Raw genomic sequence first — 20,209 nt, 5'->3', positions numbered from 1 at the left:
TTTTGCATTCACTGAAAAGTTTCAAATGTGGCACTCGCTGAGTGTGTGTGTGTGTGTGTATGCGTGCGTGCGTGCGCGCGCGATAGAGAGAGAGAGGGGGGGGGGGGGGGGGGACAGAGGGAGGACAGACCTATAGAAAGGTATATTCTAGAGTGACAGAGAGGCGTATTTACGCACACAAGCAAACTCGCATTCACACACACACACACACACACACTCACTCACTCACTCACACTCACACTCACACACACACATACACACACACACACACACACACACATACATTGACACACGCTCACTCAAACATGCACGCACATAAATATGTACACACACACACTCACGCAAACGGATACACGCTCACAGTCATTCACCCAAACATACAGAGAGAGAGAGAGAGAGAGAGAGAGAGAGAGAGAGAGAGAGAGAGAGAGAGAGAGAGAGAGAGAGAGAGAGAGAGAGAGAGAGAGAGAGAGAGAGAGAGAGAGAGAGAGAGACAGAGAGAGAGAGAGAGAGAGACAGATGCAGACAAAGGCAGAAAGAGAAATGCATTAGTGAAATTGCTAACTGCTGACTAACACTGTGGCAAAGCAGCTCTCAAACTGTCTGATACCATACGGTAATAATCGCACTGCAATCGTTCTGCAAAACGAAATCATTACTCATCAAATTAGTAAGCAACCAAAATACGTGTTCTGCAAATCAACGTCATTTCTCTTAAGGGCCTTTCAAAATCTGTAACATTCTCGTGAGCGAGTGAACAGTACACTGGGAAGAGGGGGGGGGGGGGGGGGGGGGGGGGTCTATGTTGGGGGGTAATACCAGGTATAATGTTTTTAAAGCGAGAAAGAAAAAAAAACCCCAAAAAACAATCAAACAACAGTAAACAAAAATATAGTAGTATCTTGCAAAATCCACATTTTTGATGCACACTTTCAGAAAGGGCGAGCAAACATTATCATTTGTAAGCTTGTGAAAATGTAAACAGTTGTGAATGGTCTCTAGTTTCTATACCTATACAGCTGCATGAAACATGAAACATTATAGTCTACATGGTAATTAATTAATATTTTTATACACCCGTTGATGAGAACATCATTAGTTATTGGTGGTAACAAATACTTACGGCGGGTGAGCTCAGAGTAACAACTAATCGGTCGTCGGAGTTGTATACGACGAGAATCGAGTTGCTGCTCAGTCTAACAACTGGACAGCCGTAGAAGTCGAGAGATCGGCGAGTTGGCTAACTCCGTCGTTACTGTTGGTGGTCTGACACTAGCATTAGATACCATTTGTCTTACAACACGTTTGAAACCGAATCTAACTCGCTTTTTCTCGTTAGATATGTTTTAAAACAACTCGCTGTAAGATACTTGGTATGTGACGGAACTCATGTATTCTTTATTTAAAGAATTTTATTTTTTTTAAATATATTTAAAGAAAAATGCCTGAAATATCTACTGTCACTTAATTAATGTTGTTGAGTATATTACCATTGACACCCAGTAGCCGATGTATTGTCCGTGCTGGGATGTCGGTAACCATTCCTTCATTCCTTTATTCCTTATATCAGCAAGAGACTTGGTCATATACCAAAAATACCTTCCTAAGAATATTCTATGATATTCACCATTACTCCCATATATCATTCGATTTTTATGCATTCATATATCCATGTATATTAGTACTGTTATAATATGCTATAATTATTGTATATAATATGCTATAATTACCGTATCATTCATATTGTATAGAATCATTTGTCATAACATGACTGTAAGATAAGTTACATCCCTGCCAATATCATATTTGTTTCTGGGACAATGAATTTGTTAAACATATGTATATATGGCCTATGATAAATAGTCCACGGATGATGAGTAGGCATCCGTTATATAAATCTATGATATCTGGCACGCGAACGCTTCGAGCGCATCGCCGTATAGAATTAATTTGTCGTGGTTTATAAATCAAGTATATATTAGCAGCAATAGTTGTTTACCTACGAATAAAATCCACATTCAACATGAATTATTCTAACATAGCGAACATTAATGTGTGTGTTCTTTGGTTATAATTGTCACTTTTACGACCGAAATAGGATGTTGGTACTCGCTATATTATAAAAGGGGTGCCATAAAATAAACCACATGAAACTAACAAAGTGTGCAAGAACTTGCATTGCAAGATGTGATGTATAATTTATTATTGATAAGTCCCGTAAAAGGATATACTATGTATACTATACTTAACTCCAAAAGAAACGCGAATACGTAGATTGGAGGTTTTGAGTGCACTCATTGAAATACGTCCCAAAGTTCTTAAAATAATCGTTTCTATGAAAAACTTAAACAATTCGTAAAGATGAGATTTCATGTTATTGACATGTTAAAAATCGAGGTCGCATTGTCATTTGAAATGTCAAGGCCATGGCGCTTCTTCAATGGCGTCACATGCCACTCAAACATGTCCACTAATAGCGGGTGTGTCCGACATTGCTGGCCATGACCGCCGCACACCTCCTACCCATGGAGAGGAAGAGGTTCCTGATGAAGGCCCTGGGCACGTTGTTGTAGGTGTCCACGACGGCCTGGCGGAGCTGCTGCTGTGTCACCACGGGAGCAGGGCGTTGGTTCATCATGCGCTGAACCTCGTCCCACAAGTGCTCGATGGGGTTCAGATCCGGGTTTAAAGCTGGCCAGTCCATTGTGATGATGTTGTGCTGTGCCAGGAATGCCTGGGTGGCCCGTGCCGTGTGTGGCCTGGCGTTGTCGTGCTGGTAAACCATCTGACGGTGACCCGCGAAAAAAGGCACCACCACAGACGTGAGCACTTCGTCGATGTAGCGCTGTGCTGTGACGCCCCTGCCGCGTCCTCGGCCGTTGTTGTCGAAGATGACAGGTTGTACACGACGTCCCCAGGATATGGCACCCCACAGCATGACGGAAGGCCCTCCCCAACGGTCCCTCTCCATAACACACGCATCTGTGAAGCGCTCACCTCGACGCCTTCACACCCTCATACGACCGTCGGCCCTATCTAAGCAGTAGCGGCTTTCGTCGGAGAAGACGATGTTCTGCCACTGTCGGTTCCGCCACTGTCGATGCAGAACAGCCCAGTTGTGTCGTGCAAGGCGGTGTCGCTGTGTGAGACGTTGTCCAATGTACGGTCGACGACAGTTCAGATGGATGGCGATCAGACGACGTCGTACCGTGGTGTAGGAAACGGGGCGGTTGTGGGTTCCCACTGTCTGCCGGGCTGTTGTGGTGGCTGGTACGAACCGATCACGCATGTGAGTTCGGACGATGTAACGGTCCTGGCGCTGTGACGTCACTCTGGGACGGCCGCTACGTGGACGGTCGACGACGTTGTTGTTCTGTAGAAATCGGTCTATGAGACGGTAGATTGTCGAGACATGGACACCGAAAGCACGTGCAACCTGCCTGGCATCCATTCCGGCCTCCAAATTCCCCAAAGCTCTATGTCTGGAATCAGCGTTAAGTCGTGGCATCGTTGTATCGCTACTCGTAAAATGAGTTGAACATTGCTGTCTGGCGTTTCTTTTATACCCAGGCCTGGTAGTGTTTCACGTGCAATTCGCATCTTTCATGATCCACCCGTTTTGCATTCCAGATCGATTTTGGTCGTCAATTTCAGCACGTGCGTGACGTCACACTGTACTCGTTTTTTTCATGCGTTATGTGGAATTGGATACGCTGACAAGATGGCTATTGGTCAACTTAATCGATTTGTACATAGTTTATTCAAATGTGGGTTTTTTAATATTTTAAAATTTTCGCGTTTCTTTTGGAGTTAAGTATATGTATACAGGCATGCACACATATACATGTATGTATGTATGTATGTGTGCGTGCGTGCGTGCTCGCGTGCGTGCGTGCGTGTCTGTCTGTCTGTCTGTCTGTATGTATGTACTAGTATGTATTGAAGTTTCAATATCTATACATTGTATGCATGTCAGATTTGACTATTACATACATAGATATTAACGCACTGGCGCAGGGGATAATTAAATCCTTTCTGGCCTCATAAATTGTCTCATACCATTTTGTAAGCGTTAGAACCTGTGGCACCGCAAATTTCAGACATGTCACGATACGTTCTCAGCTATCGAGTCATACGAGCCCTTGACATACATGAATTTCATTAATATTGACATAAATAGTAGCGTACTAGCGCAGGGTGTGTGTGTATATATGTACATGTATGCATGTACATACATTGTGTGTCCGTGCGTGTGTGCGTACGTATCTACGTATCTGTGTTTCTTCAAAAACGAGTCTCTCTCTCTCTCTCTCTCTCTCTCTCTCTCTCTCTCTCTCTCTCTCTCTCTCTCTCTCTCTCTCTCTCTCTCTCTCTCTCTCTCTCTCTCTCTCTCTCTCTCTCTCTCTCTCCACAATATCTATACCAAAGAGGTGTTACTTTATGCACCGCCTGATTACCAATCCAGTGTTAATTGAATGCTGTTCGGTAATAAAAAAAAGGAATAAAATAATTCTGATTAAATATTAATTAATATGTATTTCCTTGCAGATACTGCTAGCCATGTTATCACTCATCACAAATGGACGTTATGACAGCCGTTCCGGAAGGTCAAGGATTGACCTACTCAAGGCCATTCTTCTAGAACAAAGGTAAGAACAGAAAAACCCCACCACATCAATATAAACATTCAACAGTTAATTCAATAGGCAGTTCTGTCCCGGGTCAGATCACTGGCTATCCAGAGACCAGACCTGGGATGGACATGCCTGAAACGCTAGTGGTATAGTGACATGTGAAAATACTCTAAATCTAATTAAATTTTCAGTGTAAAATCTGCTTGGCTGTTACAACTCTGTTTAACCTTTTAACATGCATATTACATACAACCTCTCGCCTGAATTATTAACATCGTCACATCCATCGTGCTTTTTTGTCATCCTAGCATGGTAAAAATTTAGAGTCTAGACTCCAGCGCCATGGCAATGCCATACACATTTATGCGTTTGACGTCATTAAATATTTGAGTCTAGAAGCTAAAGTTGTATAAGCCGTGTCCATTTGGTTGGCAGTGTGTTATAATTAATTTTATTCAAAAAATGAGGTATACGTAACCTAGCACATGCCTAATCTATTACAAGTCAAATACGAACAGCATCAGCTTGTAGTCTAATTTAAAACATAACATAAATAAATAACACAAGTAAACAAAGAGGACGAAGAACATGAAACCCACAAGATACGTTGCATTGTAGAGAATGCTAAAAACAAACCACCCTTTACTTCAGGAAATATTACTCCTTGCTAGAAACACAACATCTATTATAAAAAAATTATGTTTCGTTAGTAATCGTACTCCCGAGCAGCGCTGGGTGAAATAAGTAATTAGAAAAAAGAGACATGTTCTATTGTTATGTATTATAAAATGACACACACGAGACGCCGCCATTAATAGTACATGCAAGTCATCTAATCAGTGGACTGGGGAGACAATAACCACTCCGGATGTAAGACTGAATTCAATTCTGCCAGGACCAAGCCTACGTTCGGGTCAGACGTTTTGGGGTTTTTTTTCGCTGAATGTTTGAAGACTGTTTTGACTGGTTTCCGAAGTGGTCATTAGGTTTATTGTGTAGCGTAAACATCTGGGGCCTAATTCACAAAGCTCTCTTAGGCTCTGCTAGAAAACAAAACATCCTCTTTGCAAGTCATTTTGCATTGCACTACGATATCGCAAAGTTGCGAGAATTTAGTAAATTAGGTCCCAGCCTAGCAAGCGTGAAAGATAAACGGCAGGCTGGACTTGCCACTGATACACGTGGTTATTTAATGGTTGTATGTAAAGTCGAAGCCGTACCAAAATATTGTTTGGCGGGCGCACATTCAAGCCCGCGGCTAGAGAACTTTAAAAGTCTAGATCCAGACACCAGTAAAGCATCCAGACTTCATCATCTTCTTTATCATCATCATCATCATCATCACCACCACCACCACCATCGTCTTCCTACTCCTCCTCATTTTCTTCTTCGTTGTCATGCTTTGATTTGGAGGCCTATTGTATCAAAAAATACCACTGTGTGAATCATGTCCTCTTTAGAAATGAAATAAAATTGAATATTTGTGTTTAACGACGCACACAACACATTTTATTTACGGTTATATGGCGTTGGACATATATGTTTAAGGACCACAGATATATTGAGAGAGGAAACCCGCTGTGGTCACTTAATGGGCTACTCTTTTTTATTAGCAGCGAGGGTATTTTATATACACCATGCCACATACAGGATAACACATACCACGGCCTTTGATTTACCAGTTGTAGTGCACTGGCTGGAACGAGAAATAGCCCAATGAACCCACCAACGGGGATCGATCTCAGACCGACCGCGCATCAAGCGAGCGCTTTTACCACTGGGCTACGTGTCCTCTTAGTGTTCCAAAGCTTGTCAGCCAGTGTTATTTTCTTTTCTTTTCGTTCGGCCAGTTGTACAAGGGGAAAAACTATAGGATATATGCTCTGAAGGCTATGATCCTGTTTGACATGGACACTCGTCAGTTAAAGTTTGTTCTGTTTAACGACATCACTTGATCACATTGAGTTATTAATAAATGGCTATTGAATGTCAAAAATGTGGTAATTCTGACATATAGTCTAAGAAAGGAAACCCGCTACATATTTCCATTAGCAGCAAGGGCTCTTTTACCACGGCCTTTGATATACCATTCGTGGTGCACTTGTTGGAGCGAGAAATAGCCCAATGGGCCCACCGACGGGGATCGATCACAGAGCGACCACGCATCAAGGCATCATTAAAAGAAAGTACTAGGTTTTAAATGCTTGGTATTTGTGTCGAGCATAGCTCTGCTAAAACCTCCAGGGGGCAGGATCTAGCATAGTCGATACTTGGGCCTTGCTACTAATGTGTCAGAAGTATCAAATGTGTGACATCCAATATTCGTTGATTAAATAATGTGCTCTAGAGGTATCGATAAACACAGTAAACTTTATTCAAACTGAATCTAGACATTAGTGTTTTACAAGCAAAGGGCTCTCACTCATTTCAGGGCACGGTCGCGTTATTTAGATCGGGGATGATGTGGCTTAGAGTTGTCATTCATGCACTTTGGTATTTTGGTAAGTGGGTGAACGTAGTCTTCGATGGTTATTTTGCGAGAAGCAGACGCTGAAATACTCCCCTAGACACCATTTCTTATGCTTCCAACCGATTATTCAATATTGTTGTCGACAAGCGTCTACTTGGTAGGACTGCAGTATTAGAACACTATTTGTGGGAGAAGGTAGATTGTGTCTATTCACGCTGTGCTTTCAATGGGGTTGTCGTCGTTTAAAAGATCACCGACAGCATTATTTTGCATAGATGCTGACACCATGTTGCTGATTATTTCTGTCGACTGGTACAGATGTTGACGTGCAATAGCTTTAAAAGAAACACCTATCAATTGCATGCTGTACATTTGCCATCTTAGACTCTCTGGTAGTCGTCTATGTTCAACTGAATGAACAGGTCTGACGCGTTCAGCCTTGGTAAAGTCAAAATGGTAAAAGGTCAAGGTTGCACATTACCTCAAACGGGTAAAAACTGAAGAGTCATGGGACGAATACAAAATAGGACCATCGATTTCAAATGCTTAAACATTTGAATGATATTCATTATTAAAATATATAGTGAATGACCTTTTACTTGCTGATATTATCACTGCTGGTTCTATGCAATATCGTCCAAACTGGAACCTTTTTTCTTCCGAAATATTCAACCCATTTGTTTTCCTAAATTAAAATCTTTGTCGTGTAACAGTTTGAAACACGGAGGACAAGGAATAGATTTATATTTTAGCACTGACATTTGCTTCACCGTCTGCGTTATCGCATTTAATAGAGATGTCGACACACGCAGACGACATTTGGCCGCGCGTGATGATGTGACGACATATGTCAATCATTTTCTCGGCAAGGCACCAAATTTAGTCTCTAACATTTACCGATTAGGTTGGTATTTGGTCGGATGTACGTGCTAATGCAATCCCGCCGACCCGGTCTGTTCAAGCCGCACGAACAAGGTCCTTCAGACGGCAAATTCAAATCCCATTGAGCCTCGATTGCCCATTATAACACGCCGAATGAGACTACGCTGGGCGTTTATCCTTCGTTGAGTATCGGCTTACACTTCATTTCAGTCCGGGATTTGGCGAAAATGAGCCAAACGCAGGCTTCTTGTTCTTAATCGAATACAAATTAACAATATGACAATAGATGGCCATACAAGAGACAGTTTGCGATACCAGCTTGTGACACTGGGATTGGGTACATCGCAGAACTAAGATTGTTTTGTTTTAAAGTAATAATAAGCGTTTGATTGAAAACATATTTATTCTTCAACAACAAAAAGGATCGGGCACAAGTTTGCCAACTTACTAGGTCATCGCCTATATACATACAATATAATGGCGACAATTACTTACTTATAATATAATAGTAATATACACATATAAAATTTGTATACAAATGCATTTTAATAACTATCAAATTGAGGAAAAGAGGGTATTATGTACAACAACTAGAAACGAAACAATGAAGTATAATGCAATCAAATCATTAGACTGTTTAAATTAAAACGATGTTTTTGTTTAATAAATTTTTGAACAAAATTTTTAAAATGTTTATTATAGCGAACACTTAAGGTATTTCGACCATATAAATGCAGTTGTAAAGTTATTGCCTCTGTTGCTCGTATGTTTTTACATTGAATTGTTGTTCACAATGAAAAAAGTAAATAAGCCTTGAAAGAAAGAAATGTTTTATTTAACGACGCACTCAACACATTTTATTTACGGTTATATGGCGTCAGACATATGGTTAAGGACCACACAGATTTTGAGAGGAAAGCCGCTGTCGCCACTACATGGGCTACTCTTTCCGATTAGTAGCAAGGGATCTTTTATTTGCGCAAACCATGGCCTTTGTTGAACCAGTTATGGATCACTGGTCGGTGCAAGTGGTTTACACCTACCCATTCAGCCTTGCGGAGCACTCACTCAGGGTTTGGAGTCGGTATCTGGATTAAAAATCCCATGCCTCGACTGGGATCCGAACCCAGTACCTACCAGCCTGTAGACCGATGGCATAACCACGACGCCACCGAGGCCGGTAAATAAGCCTTGAAGTAGTTTAAAATATTCCAAGAACAATTCCATTATGTTTAGATACAATGACACACATAACTGAAAGCTGCAATTGCTGATACCTACCTATATTTCGGGTGTGTAAAATATTTAATAGTACGTGAATTTTCACCGCTATTTGTCATAAACTGTTCCCCGTTTGATTAAAATTTAAACCCGTTTATTTTCAAAATTCCTTTATATTAAGACGACATATCGTTAGGTCGCAACCAATGTTTCGAGTGCCGTGAAATTTAGTTTTAAAGTTGCAATGTCGCAGAACATGCGTATGAATCCGTACCGAGTCTAATATTTTAGAGATATACAATCAATGTAATAAAACAAAATTAAATAAACAATAAATGTCACAAAGTTTAAAGTTGCATGTGCATCATTTTGATTTTCGCTCCCCGAATACATAAAGTACAATGGCAAACACCGTATGTACATCATGTCCAAAGGACAACTTCGCTCATACATTTTATTTGACGGAGGGACGTAGTCCATTGGTAAAGTGTTCGCCTGATGCGCGGTCGGTCCAGAATCGATTCCCGTCATTGGGCCCATTGGGCAATTTCTCGCTCTATCCATTGCACCACGACTGGAAGATGTATATCAAAGGCTGTGGTATGTGCCATCCTGTCTGTGGGGTGGTGCATATAAAAGATCCCTTGCTACTAATGAAAATAAGTAACGGGTTTCCGCTCTAAGTCTATATCTCGAAATTACCAAATATTTAAGATCCAGCAGCCGATGATTAATAAATCCATGTGCTCTAGCGGTGTCGTTAAACAAAGCAAAGTTGTTCTTATATCTTATAGCTAGTTCTATTAAAAAAATTATCTCAGCAATTTAGAAATAATAATAAATGAAGAAGTTTGTTTTGTTTAACGACACCACTAGAGCACATTGATTAATTAATCATCGTAGTCATCAGAGAAAACCCGCTAAATGTTTCCTAATGCAGCAAGGGATCTTTTATATGCACGTTGCCACAGAAAGGAAAGCACATACCACGACCTTTATACAAATGGAGTGCACTGGTTGTAACGAGAAAAAATTCAGCTAGTTAATAAATAGATTGATGGACGTAAGTGTGGGTGGATCGATGGATAAACCGATATATTGAGAGAGAGAGAGAGAGAGAGAGAGAGAGAGAGAGAGAGAGAGAGAGAGAGAGAGAGAGAGAGAGAGAGAGAGAGAGAGAGAGAGAGAGAGAGGCATTTAGTTAGGTAGGAAACTAGATAGATAGTAGTTAATAAATAGATTGATGGACGTATGTGTGGGTGGATGGATGGGTAAACCGATATATTGAGAGAGAGAGAGAGAGAGAGAGAGAGAGAGAGAGAGAGAGAGAGAGAGAGAGAGAGAGAGAGAGAGAGAGAGAGAGAGAGAGAGAGAGAGAGAGACAGACAGGCAGGCAGAGACACAGAGAGAGAGATGGATAAATACACACGTACGTATGTAGGAAATTAAAGAAGTCGTAAGTACATAAATAGGTTGAGACAGAGAGAGAGAGAGAGAGAGAGAGAGAGAGAGAGAGAGAGAGAGAGAGAGAGGGGGGTGATAGATAGAGAGACGAGGATGAGAGAGAGCAGAGTTAAGTAACGTACTGTAACAGTGCTGACACTAGAACAGAATACTATTTATATTTCAGCCCATTCATCTTTACTCCCCCGCCATTGAAATTTTAATGGGACCGGGTGCATATCTATTTACACCATCACCATATATAATTAAAGGGTTGAGGCTTCTGTTTCTTACACATACACTACAGCTTGCTTTAAATCTTTGAATCCGTCGTATTTTATGAAGCACTGTTATCGTTCTAGTTGCTATCACAAACAAATCTAAAAGATCAGTTTGAATTTAATCTCATGAACCTTTCTTAAGTTGCAGAGTTATTAATAACATGTTTGTCTCAAATAGGAGAACGAAGCATACGCACTAAAACCATTGATTCAAATGGCAATAGCCAAACGAAAACGATCGGGATGGTTACTTAACGACACCCGAGCACATGTTTTAACCATGGCTAGACTTTCTAGGTTTTGACAGGCCTCGGTGAAGTCGCGGTTAAGCCATCGGACATAAGGCTGGTAGGTACAGGGTTCGCAGCCTGGTACCGGCTCCCACCCAGAGCATGTTTTAACGACTCAGTGGGTAGGTGTAAGACCACTACACCCTCTTCTCTCTCACTAACCACTAACAACTAACCCACTGCCCTGGATAGACAGCCCAGATAGCTGAATTGTGTGTCCAGGACAGCGTGCTTGAACCTTAATTGCATATAAGAACGAGCACACGTTAAAATGAAATGAAATGAAAAATCGTTCATTAATAGGAACCCTGTATTAGCGATCCTGAATCCAATCGACGTACAATGAAATAACAGACTGGAAAATGGTCATGAGAAATCATTCCTTAATATGTACCCATTATAAGTGAACATTAAGCCAAATTACTTACAATGGAAAACACATAAGTAAGTAACAGACCGAAAGAAAAGAAAAGAAAAAAAATCCCAAAGGCCATGATAATCGTTTTCCAGTTGACTGGTACTGGTAGTCATCTACAGAGAGATCTTTTGTATCAATTAAAGCGTATCATAAACGCGGCGTTAAACGACGCCGGATGACCGTGCTTCGCAATCCGCTCGATTCTATTCCGTGAGGATTTCACTGAATTTGAAAGATCGTTCTATTGTGATTGGATCAAACGTCATTACAGCTTGTAAAGGGCAACGGGCAACTGTAGGACATAATAACAAGCAGGAAAGCACAAAAGCCACATTTCCCAGCTAACGTCTATTGAAATATGCAAGGCGTAAGTAACCGTAGGCTTTCACAAGACTTGATTCAATTTCCGACATTAAAAGGGTTAATTGTATCAGCTTGGCGCGTGGGAGTAAACTGATCGTGACTGTTAATAAATTCCCGATCGTTTAAAGAGTTCAGCTCGATATCTTAAGGCTTTCAATCAGTCTCGTCTCGATAGGTAGGATGTATACCTTTGTATCCTTGCTCAAAGACTGGTATATTAAAAAAATCACATGGTATGTGCTGTCATGTCTAGATGTACACATATAATAGTATTTGTATGTGCTGTCCTGTCTCTATAGAGATGCACATAAAATAATCCTTGCTGCTAATTATTTCTGAAGCTTAACATGGGAAGCGTAAATATCTAATTATGTGGGATGTGCTGTCATGCTTGCAGAAGTGTCCAGGTTAAATAATTCTTAAATAATCGTGAATTCTTAAATACAAACATTTCTGTCTGTATGTCTGTCTGTCTGTCTGTCTCTATAATCTATATAGCTACCTGTTGAACGCTCACATGGGATGCTTGCATGGCAGGATCGAATCAGCTCGGTGGATCTGTTCAGCTGATTGGATTTTTCTCGTTACAACTAGTGCACAACTCTGTCTTTCTGGATATATATATATATATATATATATATATATATATATATATATATATATATATATATATATATTCATTCATTCATTCATTCATTCATTCATTCATTCATTCATTCATTCATTCATTCATCCATCTATCCATCTATCTATCCAGTTCACCGCGTAGAGTTTGTAATATTACCATTATCTTCTTAGAGTGATCCGAAAAGGGAAGCAACTCACATTAGACACCTCATATGGCCTTTAGTTCTAGAAACCGGCCTCGGTGGTGTCGTGGTTAAGCCATTGGACATAAGGCTGGTAGGTACAGGGTTCGCAGCCCGGTACCGGCTCCCACACAGAACGAGTTTTAACGACTCAATGGGTAGCTGTAAGACCACTACACCCTCTTTTCTCTCACTAACCACTAACAACTAATCTTCTGTCCAGATAGCTGAGGTGTGTGCCCAGGACAGCGTGCTTGAACCTTAATTGGATATAAGCACAAAAATAACTTGAAATGAAAATAAAATGTTCTAGATGCAGGAATCAGCCTGTTTTACACCATAATTACAATTACCAACATTGAATAACATAACAGTCAGATCAATTCCGACTGTAACAAAATAAAGTAAAGAAGAGGGGCACGTTTGTTAATGGACCTACATATCGCTGATTGGCTGCAATAGTGACGCAATCTCTTATATTTATTTCCACAAAAGATACAGAGAACGAGAAAGAGGAAACAACCGGAAGTCGCGTGAACCACTCATACAAAATAGCAACATTTTGTGTCATTTACCAATAAACAGGACAGCACATACCTCTGCATTTTTGTATGACTACACAAATAGCTGAGCTTTCTGTTTAGGACAGCGTGTTTGAACCATAATTGAATATCAGTAATTAGGAACAAAACTGTAATAGAAAGAAAGAAATGTTTTATTTAACGACGCACTCAACACATTTTATTTACGGTTATATGGCGTCAGACATATTGTTAAGGACCACACAGATTTTGAGAGGAAACCCGCTGTCGCCACTACATCGGCTACTCTTCCGATTAGCAGCAAGGGATCTTTTATTTACGCTTCCCACAGGCAGGATAGCACAAACCATGGCCTTTGTTGCACCAGTTATGGATCACTGGTCGGTGCAAGTGGTTTACACCTACCCAATGAGCCTTGCGGAGCACTCACTCAGGGTTTGGAGTCGGTATCTGGATTAAAAATCCCATGCCTCGACTGGGATCCGAACCCAGTACCTACCAGCCTGTAGACGATGGCCTACCACGACGCCACCGAGGCCGGTACAAACGGTAATAGAAGTAATATCATTAAGGTATGTCACCTTAAACGACATGTAATTGGTAGTCCTTGATTTCTAGGGGCGGAACGTAGTCGAATGGTAAAGCGCCCACTTGATGCACGGTCGGCTCAGCATCGATCCTCGTCGGTGGACCCATTGGGCTATTTTTCGTTCTAGGCAGTGCACCTCGACTGGTATATCAAAGACATATACAACTTCCCTTGCTACTAATGGAAAAAAATGTGGCGGCTTTCTTCTCTAAGACTATGTGAACATTATGTTTGAAAACCAACACCCGTTGATTAATAAATCAATGTGCTCTAGTGGTGTCGTTAAACAAAACAATTTTCTTTAAACGTTTCTTGATTTCTGGTCTATGTTGTGATTGTTGAATCTGTGAGGTGGCCCTTTAAAAACCTGACTGCAAAATGAGTGACATTTTCTATCAGCGCCGCCAGAGGGCGCGGGTCAGGACTCCATAGAAAACCGGAAGTCTCGTAAAGGTCACACATGGTCGGAAGTTTAATGCGATCATCGGTTACTAAAAGTCTTCGCGGCTATTAACCAGATTAGCGAGTCGAGACTGGATTCCGTAAAAATGTTACCGCCACATCGAGTAATGGCATTTGTTTCACGTAAAAATACATTTGAGTAAATTGCATATGCAACGAAAGTGATTAGCTGCAGCCCTTTTTGATATGTCAGAGGTGGTGAAATTGGTTATTGGTTAGTGCAATTCACTAGTTGAATTAGTCGGTTGGGAGAACTAGAGGATTGCAGGTGTTGCGTGTTTGTTATTTTAACCTAGAAAGCAAACCCCTGAGAAATCACCAAAATTTGCATGTAATTCACAGTTGCTATAATTCATGGTTTTACTATCTCACGCGTGTGTTGCAATTCTTGAGTTTGCCACACATTATATTATACTAACGCTAGATAATATTGGATTTCAGTAATGTTAAAACATTTACGGTCGTAGCTAGTGTGAAATAACAGTGATATTGGAAGTCAAAACTGAAATGTGGCACATTGATAGTGTATTTTGCAGATACACAAACGTGGCACTTTTTTTCTTATTTTTCTTCTTCTTTCTGTTGTTTGTTTCGGGGGGGGGGGGGGGGGGTTGAAGGGTACAACTGCTCCCATGCACAACACAAACTGCGTTGTTAAGATACAGACCTGTCACTATTACGTTTTGAAGGCCATCTCCGAAACTCAACAGTCCACCGACGCAAATTGGTTTTCATTTTACACAAATCAAATCTCGATTAACTCTATACTCGAAAATATCTCGACGATCCATGAATTGCAAACTTAGACGTAACGTCTCTTTAATGCATTGTCCAGCCGGGCACGCTGTATTGGAGGAATAATGAGCAAGGAAACGGTGACACAGATTTCACGAAATTGCTGTCTAGAGATAAAAAATCCACCCACGCATTTAAAGACTTCATAAGCGCATCACTGCCAAGCCGTCGTGCAAGCCTTTTTAGCAGTATTGAAATATTATCATAATTTTGAGTGTTTAAGAGGATTTGAACGTCCTGAGTGTGGTTATTTTAGAACGGCTTGATCCGAAATGACTCCTCCACAAAAGCACTACATAAGAACTATGTATGTAGGTGTACATGTAGAACATACTTATGTATGGTTGTGTGTCTGTGTGTGCGTGTGTGTGTATATATATATGTGTGTGTATGATTATGTGTCTGTCTGTGTATGTCTGTGAGCATGTGTGTGTGTGTGTGTGTGTGTGCGTATGTATGTATGTATGTGGTGTGTATATACATATACTATGCATACAGAGAGAAAGAGAGAGAGAGAGAGAGAGAGAGAGAGAGAGAGAGAGAGAGAGAGAGAGAGAGAGAGAGAGAGAGAGAGAGAGAGAGAGAGAGAGAGAGAGAGAGAGAGAAAGAGTCAATCAGTCAGTCAGTCAGATACTGAGTCACTTATTCGTCGATTCATTCAGTCACTGAATCATAAATGTTAGAAGATTTTTGTTTGTTTAGTTTGTTTAACACCACTAGAGCACACTAGTTTATTAATGATCGACTGTTGGATGTCAAACATTTGGTATTTTTGACATATAGTGTTAGAAAGGAAACCCGCTACCTATTTCCATTAGTAGCATGGGATCTTTTATATGCACCATCCCACAGGCATGATAGCAGGTACCACGGCCTTTGATATACCAGTCGTGGTGCACTGAATCGAACGCGAAAAATCTCAATGGGCCCAGCGACGGGAATCGATCCCAAACCGACCTTGCATTAAGCGAGATGAACTGTTATATGCACCATTCCACAGAAAAGATAGCACATACCACGGTTTTCGCTGGCTGGAATGACAAATGGACCAATTGGCCTACTGACGGGGATAGATCCCAGACCGATCGCGTATCAGGCGAGAGCTTTACCACTGGGCTTCGTCCCGCTCCTTGTTAGAAGAATTATTTCAGTTACTTACTTTAACATATTTATACCGTTAAAACAATACGTTTTTCTACATATTACAATTCAGACAAAACTTAGGCTAGATGACGATATAGTTTATGTTACGATAACATTGTAGTTTTATGATTATTGTCATCCCAATATTTAATGAACAATAAACATATAAAATGTTTGGCACTCCACATTTTCATATTTGCAAGGAAATGTCAGTGTAAGTCACGCGATTTAAAAAAAAAGAAGAGATTTAACCATATTTTAGCAATCATAATTTTTTGTAGAAAATTGTACTGGCCATTGTTTCAACCGCTAGTATATATTGAATAATTATATACTAAACACACACACACACACACACACACACACACACACACACACACACACAGATACATATATACACACACACAGAGATACATATATACATACATATATATTTATATATGGAATAGATAATAGCATTTTAAAAAAGTCAACGTTTTATATTACCGGTAAGAGGGGTTTAGTCGCGGTTACTTTTACTTCGTAAGTATTTCTGTGTCCACCTCAAACTTTGACACGGAAGTCTAGAGTTTAATCCACTGCAACCCAAAATAACAGGAAGCGGGCATTGACGGCTATATGACGTGTTGGCTGTGATGAACACGACTCGTTCATTAGTATTCCACCCCCGCCGCCAGTGCAAACAATGGCGTATGTTGAAGTCTGACTGAGTGTTTAAACCACGGAGAAGGCAAAATAATCCTTGTCGGGAAAGCAAATAGTCTAAGGCCGGTGGAATTGGCTGCAACGCGTGCGTAATGGAAAGGTTGTGCCATTTAATGAGAAAATGTGCCCTGTTTTGGTAGACACGTGATTTTGTGTATATACTGACGTCATTTCTGGAGTGTGTTTCCATGTTGTTTTTTCTTCATTACGAGATGAGTGACGGGGTATAGCTCACAAATAGAACGATAGTCTGAGGTGCGATGGGTCATGATCCTCTGTAGCTGAACCTTTTTTTCCTTCTTTTTTTTTCAAGGGGAGGGGGCGGCTTTGTTTCTGGGGCGCGCACACACACACAGACACAGACCCACAGATGCACAATACACGCGTGATAAGATAACAATATAGTAATCACCTGCCAAACAGCTATATACAAAATACTAAAACACACACACACTATAACCACGCAGTCGTGCAAAGCTGTTTCCAGATTATGATGTTTGACATTAAAGTTTAATGCCTATTGCTATTTCCTACTATTACACCCATAATAACGTTTTTAAGGATTACTAGTAATATCATCATCATCGTTGTCGTCGTCATCATCATCATACGATTATTAAAATAATATCATCATTACATAACATTATCATCATCAACATAATCATCATCATAAGATTAATATCATAAACACAATCGTAATAATAATCATCATCATAAGATTAATATAAACACAATCGTCATTATCATCATCATCATCATCATCATAAGATTAATATTATAAACACAATCATCATCATCATCACCACCATAAGATTAATATTATAAACACAATCATCATCATCATCATAAGATTAATATAAACACAATCGTCATTATCATCATCATCATCATCATCATAAGATTAATATTATAAACACAATCATCATCATCATCACCATAAGATTAATATTATAAACACAATCATCATCATCATCACTATAAGATTAATATAAACACAATCATCATTATCATCTTCACCACCATAAGATTAATATTATAATACAATCATCATTATCATCATCATCATCATAAGATTAATATAAACACAATCATCATTATCATCATCACCACCGTAAGATTAATATTATAAACACAATCATCATCATCATCATCATAAGATTAATATCATAAACACAATCATCATCATCATTATCATAAGATTAATATAATAAACAATCGTCATTATCATCATCATAAGATTAATATCATAAACACAACCATCATCATCACCACCATAAGATTAATATCATAAACACAACCAACATCATCACCACCATAAGATTAATATCATAAACACAACCATCATCATCACCACCATAAGATTAATATCATAAACACAATCATCATCATCATCATCATAAGATTAATATCATAAACACAATCATCATCATCATCATCATCATATGATTAATGTCATAAACAATAATCACCATCATCATCATCATTATAAGATTAATATCATAAACACAATCATCATCATCATCATCATCATCATCATATGATTAATGTCATAAACAATAATCACTGTCATCATCATCATTATAAGATTAATATCATAAACACAATCATCATCATCATCATCATCATCATATGATTAATGTCATAAACAATAATCACCATCATCATCATCATCATTATAAGATTAATATCATAAACACAATCGTCATTATCGTCATCACCATTACTTTAAATCACATTACTATCTCTATAGATGCGATTAATTTCTACCCTTTTTCTTTTCTCTCACAACAGGAAATATGACAGAATGTCAAAACGAGGCCGCTTCTATCCCAGGGCAACGTTCCGATACAAGTCACCGTGGAAATCCACCCTGGAATGCTGTCCATCCGTGAAGGAGAACATCCAACCGCTCGGAGGTTTATCACGTAACGGGACTCTTCTCGAACTGTACCGCGACCCGGGAACAGTCCAGAGATTCTTTCAAACAAAATGTCTGCCAGGCGTCGCTAGGCAACCGTGCAACTTCATTGCTCCAGAATACAATGTGCTTTCCAGGTGTACGCAAAAGTACACGTATACGTACGCCATTGTGAAGGATTATAATGTCAGTCAACCCTATCGGATGGACTACATAAGGCTCAAAACTGGGTGTACCTGTGAACTATATTTTAGGGGCTAGTCGGGGGCGTGGGCTTGGGTTTTGTTTTGTGGGTTTTTTGTGTTCTTTTGCAGTTTAAGTATGGCGTGCTTGCGGAGATCCAAAATAAATATATAATATATTGTGGATGTATAATATTTATGAAATTACCATATCAGGTCAAGAAACCATATTTGGCTGTTGAGTCAGGCTATGCCATCATCTGTCGATACTAATGTTTAAATAAAAGGAAGAGAGATATTTAATAAAAGTATTCTTGAATGTTTTTAGTATGTTTTGTTGTTTATAGATTGGTTTCAGTACGGAAAAGCTTTAATAGTAATAATAATAATCATAATGATGATGATGATGATGATGATGATAATGATTAAGATAATATTAACAACAACAGCAATAATAATAATAAGCAGACAGAGAGGGGTGGGGGGGGGGGGAGGGTACCAGAGAGATACATACATACATAGGGCGGGATAGATAGATATAGATAGATAGATCTATGAATACACATCAAGATAGACAGGCAGAGAGGCAGCGGTAAACAGGCAGTGGTACTGCATTAGCTTAGAGAATGATAAAGAATGATCACCTTTACCGCGTGAGACAGGCACTGGATATTGTGACTGTCGTGATGACAGCCTTTTCTATAGCGACTAGATAATTTCAGTATTACAGGTTTTTTTTGGTTTAACGACACCACCACTGACCAGAACACATCGATTTATTCATCATCGGTTATAAGGTGTCACACATTTGGTGATTTTGACATATAGTCTTAGAGAGGAAACCTGCTACATTGTAGCAAGGGATCTTTTATATGCACCATCCCACAGATAGGATAACACATACCACGACATTCGATATACCAGTCGTGGTGCACTGGCTAGAACGAAAAATAGCTTCAATATACCCACAGACGGGGATCGATCCCAAACCAACCGCGCATAAGGCGAGCACTTTACCACTGGGCTGCGTCCCGCCCCCATTTCAGTATTAAGTCATTGTCT

The 20,209-nt window shown here is 39.8% G+C and overlaps 1 protein-coding gene across 1 annotated transcript in view; it reads left to right on the top strand.

Moving 5' to 3' along the window:
- The window catches only part of LOC121377465, an 89,033-nt gene extending 69,563 nt beyond the window's left edge, over positions 1-19,470 (top strand). Inside the window, exons 3-4 of the mRNA XM_041505468.1 lie at positions 4,549-4,649; positions 18,839-19,470. Of these exons, the coding sequence (XP_041361402.1) occupies positions 4,549-4,649; positions 18,839-19,226 (489 nt within the window). The 3' untranslated portion in view covers positions 19,227-19,470. The remainder of the gene's footprint in view (positions 1-4,548; positions 4,650-18,838) is intronic.
- Positions 19,471-20,209: the final 739 nt, after the last annotated feature.

The sequence above is a fragment of the Gigantopelta aegis genome, chromosome 2, assembly GCF_016097555.1.
Source record: "Gigantopelta aegis isolate Gae_Host chromosome 2, Gae_host_genome, whole genome shotgun sequence".
NCBI classification, from domain to species: Eukaryota; Metazoa; Mollusca; class Gastropoda; order Neomphalida; family Peltospiridae; genus Gigantopelta; species Gigantopelta aegis.
The sequence above is the reverse complement of the archived record's forward strand: the minus strand, read 5'-3'. Positions and strand labels throughout refer to the sequence as shown.